Source organism: Ptychodera flava, chromosome 7 (genome assembly GCF_041260155.1).
Source record: "Ptychodera flava strain L36383 chromosome 7, AS_Pfla_20210202, whole genome shotgun sequence".
NCBI lineage: Eukaryota > Metazoa > Hemichordata > Enteropneusta > Ptychoderidae > Ptychodera > Ptychodera flava.
The window spans coordinates 22,949,081-22,961,992 of NC_091934.1; the positions used below are offsets into that span (position 1 = coordinate 22,949,081).

A 12,912-nucleotide genomic window follows, 5' to 3' on the forward strand; every position below is an offset into this window, starting at 1 on the left:
CCTAATAGCTGTTATCAAGATTATTATGATAGAAGCAATTGACTGCCGAACACCTTGCTCTTCTTATACACAATGCGTAAAAATGCGTTATTCCTGTTGAGAAATACGACAGCAAATATCGCAATGTGAATTTCTTACTATCTTCGTCGCAATGATTTTTTGCTCCCGAGTCTATTTTATCACGGCCACTGGACCATTTCTGACGATTTTTACTAACAGAGAATCAGTTTACACTCATCGTGGAAACACATTGCAAAGACGTTCACAAATTTTTATCATAGGAAAGATTACCGTAATCCCCCTTTCAAAGATGTAAGAAATTTATAATGGGTTGTTATCTTGAAAAATCCCGAGCTGCAGCCGCTAACTACAACATGCTTTTTCTTCCGAACAACTTCCCGACAATTTTACAAGCACACTCCGGTGATCACATGACGGTTGTAACCGTACATGTGCTGCCGCCGATGGAGAATCAAAAGACTTCAAATCAAAAGTCAAAAAATATAGAAAAAATATCGATATCCAAGCAATGTAAAAACGAGTAATTTTGATAGGCTAAATTTATTGTATATTATAAAAAATGCCCAGGCTACTCGGAACAGCGTAAGATTATGATCTGAGTTGTTCGAATACTACACTCACACTGTAGGGTAAAATGGGAACTCAGATCGTTATACACTGCTTCTCCCAAGCGAACCGCTTAGGCTAAAGACGGTAAAATTACCATACATGTAATTATTGTTGCTAATTTCTGTAAATTTTGCCGACTATTCGTTAGGAATTGTCAAATTTCTTGAGTTTGTCCGAAAACTTTTTCAGGTAATGACGTTAGTTTCAAGACACGTGATTGCGAACGCAATATCGATATCGGGATAGAAAAGTCAGTTACAGACAATCGAGGAAGAACAGAAAATCAGATAGTATTAGAGCAAGTTAGTAAAAAACAAAGCTCAGAAAAACGTACAGAGAAGAACGACATCACGGCGATCTTCAGACCTTTCATCGTGTTACAGTCTGAACGGTCAACATTTGATGCTATAGTCTATGGCAAGTGTCTCTTTTTGGACAACTCCAACAGAGATGAATGGATCGCGATTTAGTTTCATCGCCCCGACCCGACAGGAAATAATGTAGCTTATGGGCACCTGTATAATCGTTGCATGAACGTATCCAATGGCCGGCCACTGCATTGGCCTTTGACCGTGCATCGCCAGCAAACAACGGTTTTGGACGTCACGAGAGCAATTTTTCGCCTTCTGTTAGCGGTTTAGTTATTTGTGTAGGCACAGATCGGAATCGAGTTGATTTCGGCTGAAAGTAGTTAGAAAAGTAGTTTTTCGTGCTCGGTCCAAAATGGGTCCGCATGTCGCCGGTTTTGTCCATGTAACCGTTGGTCGAGTATTTTGCTCAGTAGATAGTAAGAATCGTTTATTCATTGTTGACATCGTAATCGATCCGATGTACACAACAAATGTTTGATCGTTTGCACCTTTGCGCGTCCCCTCGTGATTGGCAGCTGTTTGAACGCTTTCATCAATTGTTCTTTGTACGCTTCAACACAGCATCGAAGCAGTTTTAGCATCAAAAAGCAACTTAAAATAGAAAAAGTGAGAGAATTTTCCAACAAGGTGATTCCACAAGTATTCACAAAACGTAATGTTGGGACAGTGCTTTAATTTACACCATGGTTCTTGAAGGATCCAGATTTTCGGGAGCATTCGTTGACGCTGCTACCATGTGCCACTCATGTTGGATTATGAATGCTCAGGGAGATAGGGGGTATTTATAGGCTCCGCCTTTAAGTGTACGTCGAGCTTAAGGAATGTAGTTACATTCGCGATGTTTTATTCGAAAATTATTTATTCCTTCAAGGGCAAATGCACATAATTTATGCTGTTGGAAATACTGGCCGCTCATAAACAAGACAATAAACTCAATATATGTGCATTTTACTTATATTGTCAAAGTACACCGACACCCACAAAAAACCAAATGGTTCAGTCCAGGTATTTGCAACTCTGCCATCCGACTGGTCAACAGGAAATCAACCATAGGTGTCTTTTGGCACGCTTATACGCCAGTCACCTAGGCGACGGTAATCTGCACCACTTATCACCATCGGGAAGGTACTCCTCCCCATATACCACTGGTGATCCCACCCTCAAGGCCTTGCGTCATTCGACCAAGCATTGTTATTGTAATTTCCTGCATAAAATTAACAGCGAGGTCAACCGGTCAAACTCTCTCGGCATTTTCTCTCATCAAACAGCCCTCTCTAAAATGCTAACATTTTTCTCTTCTTTTTTCTCGATCAGCATCCAAAATGTGCTTTCATTCTTATGGAATGTATGTATAGGGTAGCGTTTAAGAACTCTACGTCGAAAGAGAATGACGATACTTTAAGTCATTCACAGAAGTAATTGATACTACAAAATCAACGGCAACAACAGGGCCAGCATAAATGCATTTCCGTGCAATGTATATAATTTAGTAAATCTTGAACATGAACTTTTCTCATCATATTCTTGTCAACTCACATGCTACCCAGACATACCTCCGAATTACACAGAAAACAGCAATACTTCTTACATTTGGTAGCCTTCCCCACCATACACATACATATTTACGTATGGCTGGATTATATTTTACTCTTTCCACGATTAAAGAAATACTAACAGGACTTTTGCTGTCATATGTCACTTTCGATGTCATCAAATTAATGAATAAATAAAATAAACAGATTCAAGGTGCAATTACAGTATATTGGAAATCGCCATCACGCTTAACGATCGATGAGTGTTTTCTTTACTTTTGTTGCATACGGAATGTCTTGTTAAGCTTTAGAAAGTATGATAAAGCATACAGCGTCGTTACCAAATAATTCTGTGAATACTAAACTGCCCATTTTGACTCCCTGTAAGCAGATCCACTCTTACCATTGATAATAATATGTTTGGGATAAACCATATGGCGGTGAAAGATTGAGTCATTGGAACATTACCCACAGAACGGAATCTGATGTTTGACACGCCTCCCATGTCAAAAATTCCAAGTTCGCTTGTGAAAACTATATAATTTATCTCATATTATTTAAAAATTAATATTGCATAATTTTCTGTGGAATATCATACAAATTATGATACAGATATGTACTGTTCATTTTTACCATAAGCGTATCTTAGTTCTTTTTACGCATCAGTATTTACTTTTTTATTCAATTATGGAATTAGAAAGAAAAATGACCTGTGTTATCACTAATTGTGTACCATGTCACCTCAACTTATAAAAATGTATGTGATAAATTGTTAATTATATCATACCAGCATAATGATGGCGCAAACGCAGCGACCTGATTGGTCTAGACATAAAAAGAACCGTGATATATTCGCGATATACCACGGTTGGTGCACGTGTGGACTCTCGGCAAGAGCGATAATCCTTTTTCACATTCCACATCAGAATTTCAATACACTGTTATGATATAATAGCAATAAATCACACCCAGCGACGGTATACCACTCGATTTTGACCAGTTCACTTCATATATGCACTCGCTATCGCTTGTGCATAGATGTCATGAACTGGTCAAAATCACGTGGTATACCATCGCTGGGTGTGCTTTATAACTTAAATATTTAAGTGACATGAATCGATGATGTTTTTCCGAATTAAGTCGTAAAAATATACCATGCGCTGCGCTAAATTTATGAATTAATTTTATGTAGCCAATGTGAAGGTCGTCAATTTACAGTATTTTCTAAACTCTCTAACCTTATCAATAATTTTACACTTCTTTATAATAAAGATAAATTCACTTTTATTTGTGAAAGATTTCTACATAGATGGTCAGTTACATGAACACTGAGGAATAATGCACGCAAATGTCAGAAAATCTCAAGATCGCGAATGACCCAAATAGATCCAAATTGTGTTCACTGGGATGCTGGATTACATTGCAGTATATCAAGCGATGATCGCATGTATACACATTACACATCATACACGATGAAATCGTCAATTTGTAAAGCACATGCGTGACGGAGCATTTCCTATCGGACCAGTAACATCTTATAAGTTAGCTGAAGAGTCGCCCAAAGCGACATCAACGGCGATTTCTAAATCTCGCACACATCAAAGACAAACAACAATTGGATTCAAGTGTTCTCATTAGTTGCATGAAATGTCCATTTTTACAGAACACAAATGCATGGTGATTTATCATCCCAAAGAGACGGTTGTGTTTTCACCACTCGAAGTCGAGTCCGGTCCCGCGCATTCTTTCGCTGTAGATTTTGTCAAACTCCCTGTCCTGTGCCACTGTGAAGTAGTTAGTCCAGTCACCAATTATACCTGCGAAAAGAAATGTAAAGTTTAAAGGAAGCAAGCAAATCAGGCAATGTCTCATTGCAAACGCCATGGAACTGTTTTAACTGAGTTAGTGTGGGACAAAATCTTCACACTTCATCTGAAGTCTCCCTAAAGAAATTTATGTTCACTGTTTAATACACGCTTTGGAGTTTTTCAAGAGTTTAAAGGCTCAATAAAATCTTTAAGGCTCTGTTGCTTACAAAATATAACATTTTCCGAAATGCGCCTATAAAATTTAACACAAAAGACCAAAAATCACTAAACGAAATTAGCGTGACTAGTTTGAATAGTAATACAGTCAAATCGATAACTTCACAAGATTTTCATCTTAGTCCGCAATATCAACTTATATCACAGCCACACTTGCGGAGAACTTTTACTTAATTTGGTGTAAACTGTCCTGTGATGTGAGATGAAAAGGATCTCTTATAGCAAGTTATTAACATGGTAGACCATCTGTTACGTTGCGCGAAACCATATCAGATCTAAAGTGGATGTATTTATTAAGGTAGAATGCGCCTCGGGGACAGATATTCGGACTTTCAAATTGTTTTTACCATATGCTAATACTCACTAACCTTTCCTTATAAAGCCACTGCCTCCAAAGTTCACCGATGGATTTTCCTTCATATTCTTGAAAGAGCAGTGACTCAAGATTCTGTCCTCCATATCTGGGGTCACGTCAACATCAAGAAACCTTGCTGTTTCTCTGACAGTTTCACGAGGTCTCTGCAAAAATGTTATTGTGAGAGAAAGTAGTGTACAATAATACTTGTACGGGTTCGAGGCTGTGAGTGGGACGGTTCCGGGGTGAGGCCAACTAACAGTTAATCACAATTGGCTTCGACCTTAAGGTCTTCAGATCATAAACAGAGTAAATATACAGCATGATTAATTGGAGGATATTTTATATCCAATATTTACACCCGGCATTCATTTAGCCATACAGCTTGCAACTGACCGATTTATTGATAGTATGTTTAAAACAATCGATCATTCACTCCATTCTATCATCAAAAAGTACATCTTTACATGTGCGAATCTTAAAGGTATACTGTCACGTGTTCCAATTTCGCCACAGTTACCATTTTAATACGAAGAAACGCCCCTTTGACCATATATGGGCATATTTAGATTGCAGGTGACTGTATACCTCTAAGGTTTCGTTATGTCTTCATCGCTAGAAATCCTGGAAAAATCCTTCTCAAAAAGTTAAATAAATTAGATCACCTTTATTAAGTCTTCGTACTTGAGAAAAAGAATGTTGCCATCCTCCCGATGATTCCACCACTCTATCACGTGATCAAACCAGTCTCCATGACACACTGAAATCAAACATGGCGCCATCTTAGTTAGAAAATTTCTCCATGGGAATTAGAGATTCGACAAAGTTCACGATTTAAAGTATTTAAGTATTTTACTTACTTATACAGTAAGTAATAACAATTTCAAATCACTGTACGAATATGATAAAAATGTGTCCCAGAGCTCTATTTACTAGTGATCATGTTAACGTTCTTGTCTTTCTAAAATAAACTTTCATGGTTTACTCCAAAAATAAGGTCGAAATGTATAATAGTTTGTGAAGACAGTATGTATGCAATGTACTTTTCAAACAGACTAGCATTGTTCACAAATACAAAGCCATGTCTCAGAAGGGCTAAAACTAGGTATTTTTACAGAAGAATGCGGAAAAATATGTATACACACATATAAGCATATGCTATTAAAGCTGCAACGGTGCTCTTGTTTTCAAGCAAATTGAAAGTCCTTTTTCGTTTCATAAACCATCCACCAAAAATACGACTTTGTGACCACTGTCAGATAATTTTCCAACGAATGAGAATACAAATTGCGTTGCCGCATGTTACACTTACTAAGCCTTTACATTTCATGTTTTACAGTGAGAAATGAAACACAGACGAGAAGAAAAAGGGAGAGCATACATTTCCCATCAATAAACGTCCGATAGAACGTATCCCAAGGTCCCCAGTAGAAGTACGGCGGAAGGTTTTTCAGATGATAACGCATGGACACGACGACGTCTTTCGGGTTTCTTGCGACATAGATAATCTGAAAATAATTATGTAAATAACGGTGACATTTAACATTTTATAAGGTCAATGATTCTTTCAAGGTCGCCTTCGCATACTCAGGAAAGGGCTAAAGCAAAAATAAGACTCGTTTCAGGTCATTGCCAACATCACTTTACGACCTGGGCGTTACATCCCCCTTTCCTTTATTGGCATATCAAACAAAATCCTCAACATAGAGCTCAGCAGAGAACGGCTAATGCACAACCTAAAAGATTCATAACAGTTCGTAACAGTTATAAAATACAGTGTAATAATAGCCTTAAGGTAGTATGCGCCTCGAAATTTAAAGACTTATACTTTTGCTCAAACTTTCCTCATTGAAACTTTCAACCAATGGCGTGCTTTAACCAAATCAAAGATAAAAATCAGGGGTAACCACGCAAAGTATTGAATTAGAGAAATAAATTACCTGACATTTACCGAGATTTGAAAATCAAAATGGCCACCTCCCTGCGTTGACTAAATGGGAAAATTCGATTCTCGAAAGGGCATTTTCCGAGATTTGAAAATCAAAATGGCCACCTCCCTGTGTTGACTGTATGGGAAAATTCGATTCTCGAAAGGGAAAAAGTTATCTTACTTCCTTTTAAAACACACTTGTAATTGCTTAAAGTCTCCTTGAAACAGTAAAAATTATATATATATATATATATATATATATATATATATATATATATATATATATATATATATATATATATATATATATGTATTTATATATATTGGTGATTTACACCTTTGCCAAGGCTGCCACCGCTATGAAAATATCATTCGCAGCAGGCTAACATGCAATCCATATTAATTGTAGTCTATATGGTACCTACTGTACTTGAAAGCTTTTACTTGTTTGTCCGTTTTGGAGAGAGGAGGTTGGCAGGTGTCAGTCTCAGAGACAGGCCCAAAGTCACCGATTATTTGGTTTAATTTCATACATTAATTTTTACAAATTTAACATAAATCATCAAACTATCCAGCCGTCAAAACGGTGAGCTCATGCTGTATTTTTACAGTACGCGGTGCAGAATCACATTTCTCCCGTGACCTCTTCTAATCACTGAAACGTCTTTTCACATTTCAATGCAGATCAAAAAAACTCTTTCCTATCATACCTTGCATTTCTTTCGAATCGCCTGAGTCGGAAAAAACCGATACGGAAGATGGCACTTGATGACCCTTGGCTTTGGGAGCTTCTCTACGAATTTCAGACCGTCCGTAGAATCCAGCTCTTCCGGCGTCAACAGCGGTATCTTCAGATAGCGGTGAAGACTCTCGGGCAGCAATGAGTAGATCTTCATAAAGAACAAAAAGAACCAGCGAAACCTGTATGTGTCGAGACAAAAAGAGATTCACTTATTTTGTATAGAAAGTTTGAGTCGATGAAATTTTAGAAGCCATGGTTACTTATTCTTTCACTGTTTCAATGACATTATGACGTTCATCGAAGAAATACGGTCGAATTGTTATCATAAAACTTTGCGAAAATAAAATTAACCCAAAAACTTTGTCATAAAGGATTGTTTTTCATGTGAAATGTCGATCAGTAATTCGGTTGTGAGAGACTTTAAGCGCTTCCGGAATTTTGCTTGATGGAAACGCTGAAACCTCGAAGAATGATGCAAATTGAAGGATTTAGTCATGGCATTTGTCTTTTTTCCTTAGGAATGTCAAACCAATGTCCTGCTAGATTATACATAATCTCATTAGCATTAAGTTTGATGATACCGCTGCTCGAGATAACTCGCTAAATTGTACACATTTTGACGAGGACCGAGGGTACGTATACGTCTTTCGGCTCCTAGGGACCTAGCGTTGATGAGAGGCTGTTCTCATTTGCACGTTCAAGTCTACATTCAGCTTGAATGCGCCCCGGGGACAGATTTAGCCTACGGTAGTTTTCTCCTATGCTGCCCGTAAAATTGTCACCGTCTTGTTTTTGTGTGAAAAACGAAAATTTAGTTGTCCCCATCATGATGGCATTAATATATGGATGTCAATTATGTCAAATTTTTAACTTCGGTAAATTTTAGGTAAAACCAAAATTTGTGCGGGACCGTGACTCATGATTTTCATTCTTGATTATAACAGAGATTAGTTAAAAGTATGCACTGTGAATGTCTTTTAAAGTGTGCACTGTGCCTTTACTTGCGCGGCCAGCCTTTCACAGTGAGCTGTAAAGCAATTACTTAATAATTTGTACAACCCGAGAAGACCCAAGACCTTTGACCAAAATGTAGCTCTCGTCCTTCAAATACATCATCAATTTTCTCTTCTTCGCCCAATAACGAACGAGCGATGACCCAGTGTGAAAGACAAATAGCAAATATCTTATCGACAAATAAAAATTGGACTCTTTCTAGTGCGGCAAAATTAATTATTTGACATACCGAATGACCATTTTGAAGTAGAACTCAACCATAGGAACTCGTACATTCTGTGGTGCAGAACGATTAGCCTCCACGTCGGCGCCGTTCAAGAGGAGTGTCACCATCTCAATAGTGACTGTTGTACCTGCCGAGCAAATGTAAGAGGGTAAGAGGTCAAAGGTCGATACTTTAGATCAGAGTGCAAAATTCCCTTGGGCGTGGGACCAGGCCGTTTCTCCTCTGGAGCGCCCGGTCAAATCATAAATATTTATAGTGACTTTTAGCTAAAACGAAGGATGTATTTGAAGACAATGTGCAACTCATATAATGGCATTCGAAATTCAAAAGCATAAAAGTTCACGTTCTCGATATTATCAACAATCTGGTCAGTTCCTTCGTAAGTTACAACAGTACAAAGGGGATGTCTCAGGGCATGAACACATCTTCTACCTAAATTTCAGCCCTGAAGAACTACCCCGAAGCTACCTAACCGTAATTGGAGAAGCACGGGTAGCACACTTTCGGTATCCTCTGGACTTTACTCTAGTTTTTGTTTAAAGATATCCGGCGGTCGGCAACCACAGCAGGTCATCGCTTTAAGCTAGTGTTTGACAGGACCCTTCTCACCTGACTTCTGGTAAGAGGCCACGAATACGTCATCCTCGCGGCAGTTGACGATTCCTGGATCTCTTACGATGTCAGGATTTACGAACTCCAAAAACGTCACCCCGCCATGCTCGTACTGTCTGGGAAACTTAACATGCTCAGCCTCCTGATCCGCCATGTTGTGAAGTCACAACCCCCGTTGTTTTGAAGGCCATTTCAAATCAAGGGTCACTCTATTAAATTGATAATGATCTGTTACATTGTTGTGCGCTGTACTGCCAGTTAGACATTTTAGGCACTTTAGATAAAATTCTTTGTTTGTCGTCCGCGTGCTGGTAGGTTTTCAGAGAAAACAAAAAAAACCCAATGTTAACACTATTGCAAATAAAAGTATTATTTTTTCAAAAGAAACAAAATAAAAAATGAGCTGATATCAATACAACTGTGTTTTTTGTCTGAGTATGTTTTTTTCCCTGACTGGCTTGTAGGTTTTTCAAGAACCCAACGACGACAAACAAAGAATTTTATTTCAATGGCCTTTATTTCGGCGGTCGTCATTGCAGTATTTTGCACCTGCACACAATACCAGAAATAAGTATTGGTATCACTCGCGGAATGTGAAACCATGAAGTCGGACGCACTGGGCGACCAAGAGTTCAGCTTTTGACAAATGGATAGCAATTCCACTTGACTGGTATGTTTTACTAATACAGAAATTTAGAAGAAATCAGATGAAAACAATGAATTAAACGCAGCCTTTGCAACAGTCGATTTTAGTCAAATGTAAAGAAAATGGGTGTACGGCAAAGCAAAACTCTTCAGCAAGATGGCAAGCTATCGACGAAAGTTCATTGAAACAGTCGGTGATTATTCGGTATGAGAATGCATTTATCAAACACGACATTTCTTCTTTCTGTTATTATTGCAAATGAACGCATTTCAAGTTGTACATTCTTTAGCAATAACACAAGTCTTCATTCTTTTTTTATTTGATTTAAGTCCAGAGAAGATGCAGAATCTATGCCATTTGTAACCACAAGAGGGCGTTTATCGCAAGTATGAATTCGTCAGGGTCAACGACACGTGATCGATGTGGAATAAAAAAACTGAACTTCGCTACTTCCGTGGGAGCGAATTTTACTCTAGTCAGCGTTAACATCGAGCTTTTGTGCTAATTATTCGATTTATACTTTTATTTACTCAAGGGGTATCGAATTTACAACGAGAGACTATAACATTTTAACGGGGAAAATGAGAAATGGTCGACACGAGCCTTTTATCGGCTATGGGTTAACTTGTCGGGTCCTCCTTCTTCAAAGCTCTTTGCGACAAGACTTGCATTCTCTCAATAACCAAATATTAAAATCTCTTCAATATATGTATTGAAATTTCCGGTTTTAAGGGATAATACCTGCAACTCCTAATGACGTGGTCATTATTTGTGTTTCAAGAGAAAACAATTACTACATTTATTGCCACTGTTGTCGCGAAAAATACATGACTCCGACGAAACAAGAGTCGGCCTGTTCACCTGAATTCATTGTAAACATGTTCTCATTGTGCAATCACCAATGATAGCGATTAAAGCAGGGGCCCGTACATCTGATATGCGTAAACACCAAGGTTGTGGATATTGACGAGAAGACTTGACGTCAGCCAGACTGGTGAAGGGTATTTTATTCTTTCACACACAACAGCAAAAATAGGTCAGGATTCATCTGAAAAATAATTTTTGATTACTTTCCTTTGTTGGATTGCTTAGCCAGCAAATTTTGCTCATAATAACAGCAAAATATTATCAGCAACAAAAATACACAAAACGACTAAAGATTCGTCGATATGGACGCCAGAAAGTAATTGAGTTCGTCCTTAAAAGTTCGATACATCTTGAAGTATATAGTGTGCAACTAGTTGAATTCGAACAAGAGAAAATCAGGTTAATTAAAGTTTTAAATCGCTACCTCTATACCAGCACATACAAATCGAAGCTTTGATATTTCCTTTAAAATACTCCTGTCAGTAGAGGTAGTATGCGCCTCGAAATTGAAATAATTAGACTTCTGCTTAAACTTAAGGAAACTTTAAATCTTTCCTTTCGAAATCATGAACACAAGTTAGGGGTCACAGTGCAAAATTTAGAACTAGTGAAATAAATTACACAATATTTTCCGACGAATGAAATTCAAAATGGCCGCCATCATCCCTGTTGTAAATTTATGGCGTGAAATCAAATGTTTTTATTTTCACAAAGATAAACCGCTGAAAACCATCGTTAATCAACGAGCTTCGTAGTGAACCCCCACAAGGGGTAGACCAAAAAGTACTGAAGAAGCTATTTGAGGGTCCGAATATCTGTCCCAGGGGCGCATTGTACCTTAATCGACGAGAATTGATAGATTTACATTAAAAAAGCCTTCTTCATAAATTTCTGCCTTTACATCGCTTTCTGCCGTATATCAAGTTGAGCATTCAAATCAGAAAAACCTCAAAGCTAGGAAGTCCTATCACTATACTCTGAGTCATCATTTCTCAGTAACTGCGTGACTTTCACCACTCAAAGTCAAGGTCAGTTCCTTCCATCCGTTCTGCGTACAGTTTCTCAAATTCTCTATTCTGGGCCACAGTGAAGTAGTTTTGCCAGTCACCAATGACACCTGAAAAATTAAATGACAATTCAAATAAACTTCAAAAAGGCAATGTCCGATAGATGCCCTGCGAAATGTCGTCTGGTGCTCTATCCGCCATGTATTCATTCTCGCCAGCTGGTGACCTGAAATATTCTTGTTAAGAGAACGTAAACAATCACTGTATGTCGTCATCCCCGATTTTTCAAATTTAGTGATTCAGAATTATTCGCAAAACAATGTCCGTGAGATAGGAAAATCGTCTTGTCAGATAACGGTAAGATAATTCGTACTAGTACGTCCCAATATGTGATGAAATCTTTACAGCTTTAATTACAAACTCGGTTATGATAACAATTTGGTCACGTGACGGCGGAAGGGGCGGGTACTACTGTACGACCTCGGGCGCCAAAATTACTCATCTTGGTCGTAAAGGTCAATACCAACCAAAATAATAACGATATAACTATTGTATAATAAAAATAGAAACTTAAAGCAAATGGTGCAAGTCTGTATTTCATTCAGGTCGTGCGCATCTCATCTTGTTCCTTTCACTTCTTTCATATTTGTAAATTATTGTAAACTCATTCCTGCAAGTGGAGAAGAAGGACATCAATTATCCTTCTCCTCTCTTACTACCGATTCTCGGGATAATTAATTCATAAATTACCCACAGCGAGATCTTCCCAGCTAATAGAAAATATAACGACAGTAAATGTAAGTTAACCTTTCGTATAAATTGACCGCCCTCCAGCATCTTAGAGTTCACGGCTGGATTTATTTTCATACTCTGAAATGAACAGTGCTCCAAAATTTTGTCCTCTACGTCATCCGTCGTTTGTACATCAAGGAACC

At 38.0% G+C, this 12,912-nt stretch overlaps 1 protein-coding gene across 1 annotated transcript; it reads right to left on the reverse strand.

Annotated features, from left to right (window-relative positions):
- Positions 1-4,149: 4,149 nt before the first annotated feature.
- Positions 4,150-9,627, reverse strand: LOC139137050 (sulfotransferase 1B1-like). The gene is made up of 7 exons (XM_070705002.1): positions 9,455-9,627; positions 8,849-8,972; positions 7,574-7,784; positions 6,315-6,441; positions 5,599-5,693; positions 4,947-5,097; positions 4,150-4,350 (listed from the first exon to the last, which is right to left on the reverse strand). The coding sequence occupies exons 1-7, from the start codon at positions 9,609-9,611 to the stop codon at positions 4,244-4,246; spliced, it is 972 nt and encodes a 323-aa protein (XP_070561103.1). The 5' UTR covers positions 9,612-9,627; the 3' UTR covers positions 4,150-4,243.
- Positions 9,628-12,912: the final 3,285 nt, after the last annotated feature.

Coding starts and splice junctions, on each gene's coding strand:
- LOC139137050 (XM_070705002.1), bottom strand. CDS start 9,611: ATGGCGGATCAGGAGGCTGAGCATGTTAAGTTTCCCAGACAGTACGAG. Junction 7,785..8,848: donor TACTTCAAAATGGTCATTCG/GTATGTCAAATA, acceptor CGACACATACAG/GTTTCGCTGGTTCTTTTTGT. Junction 5,098..5,598: donor AGTACGAAGACTTAATAAAG/GTGATCTAATTT, acceptor ACATTTTTGCAG/AGACCTCGTGAAACTGTCAG.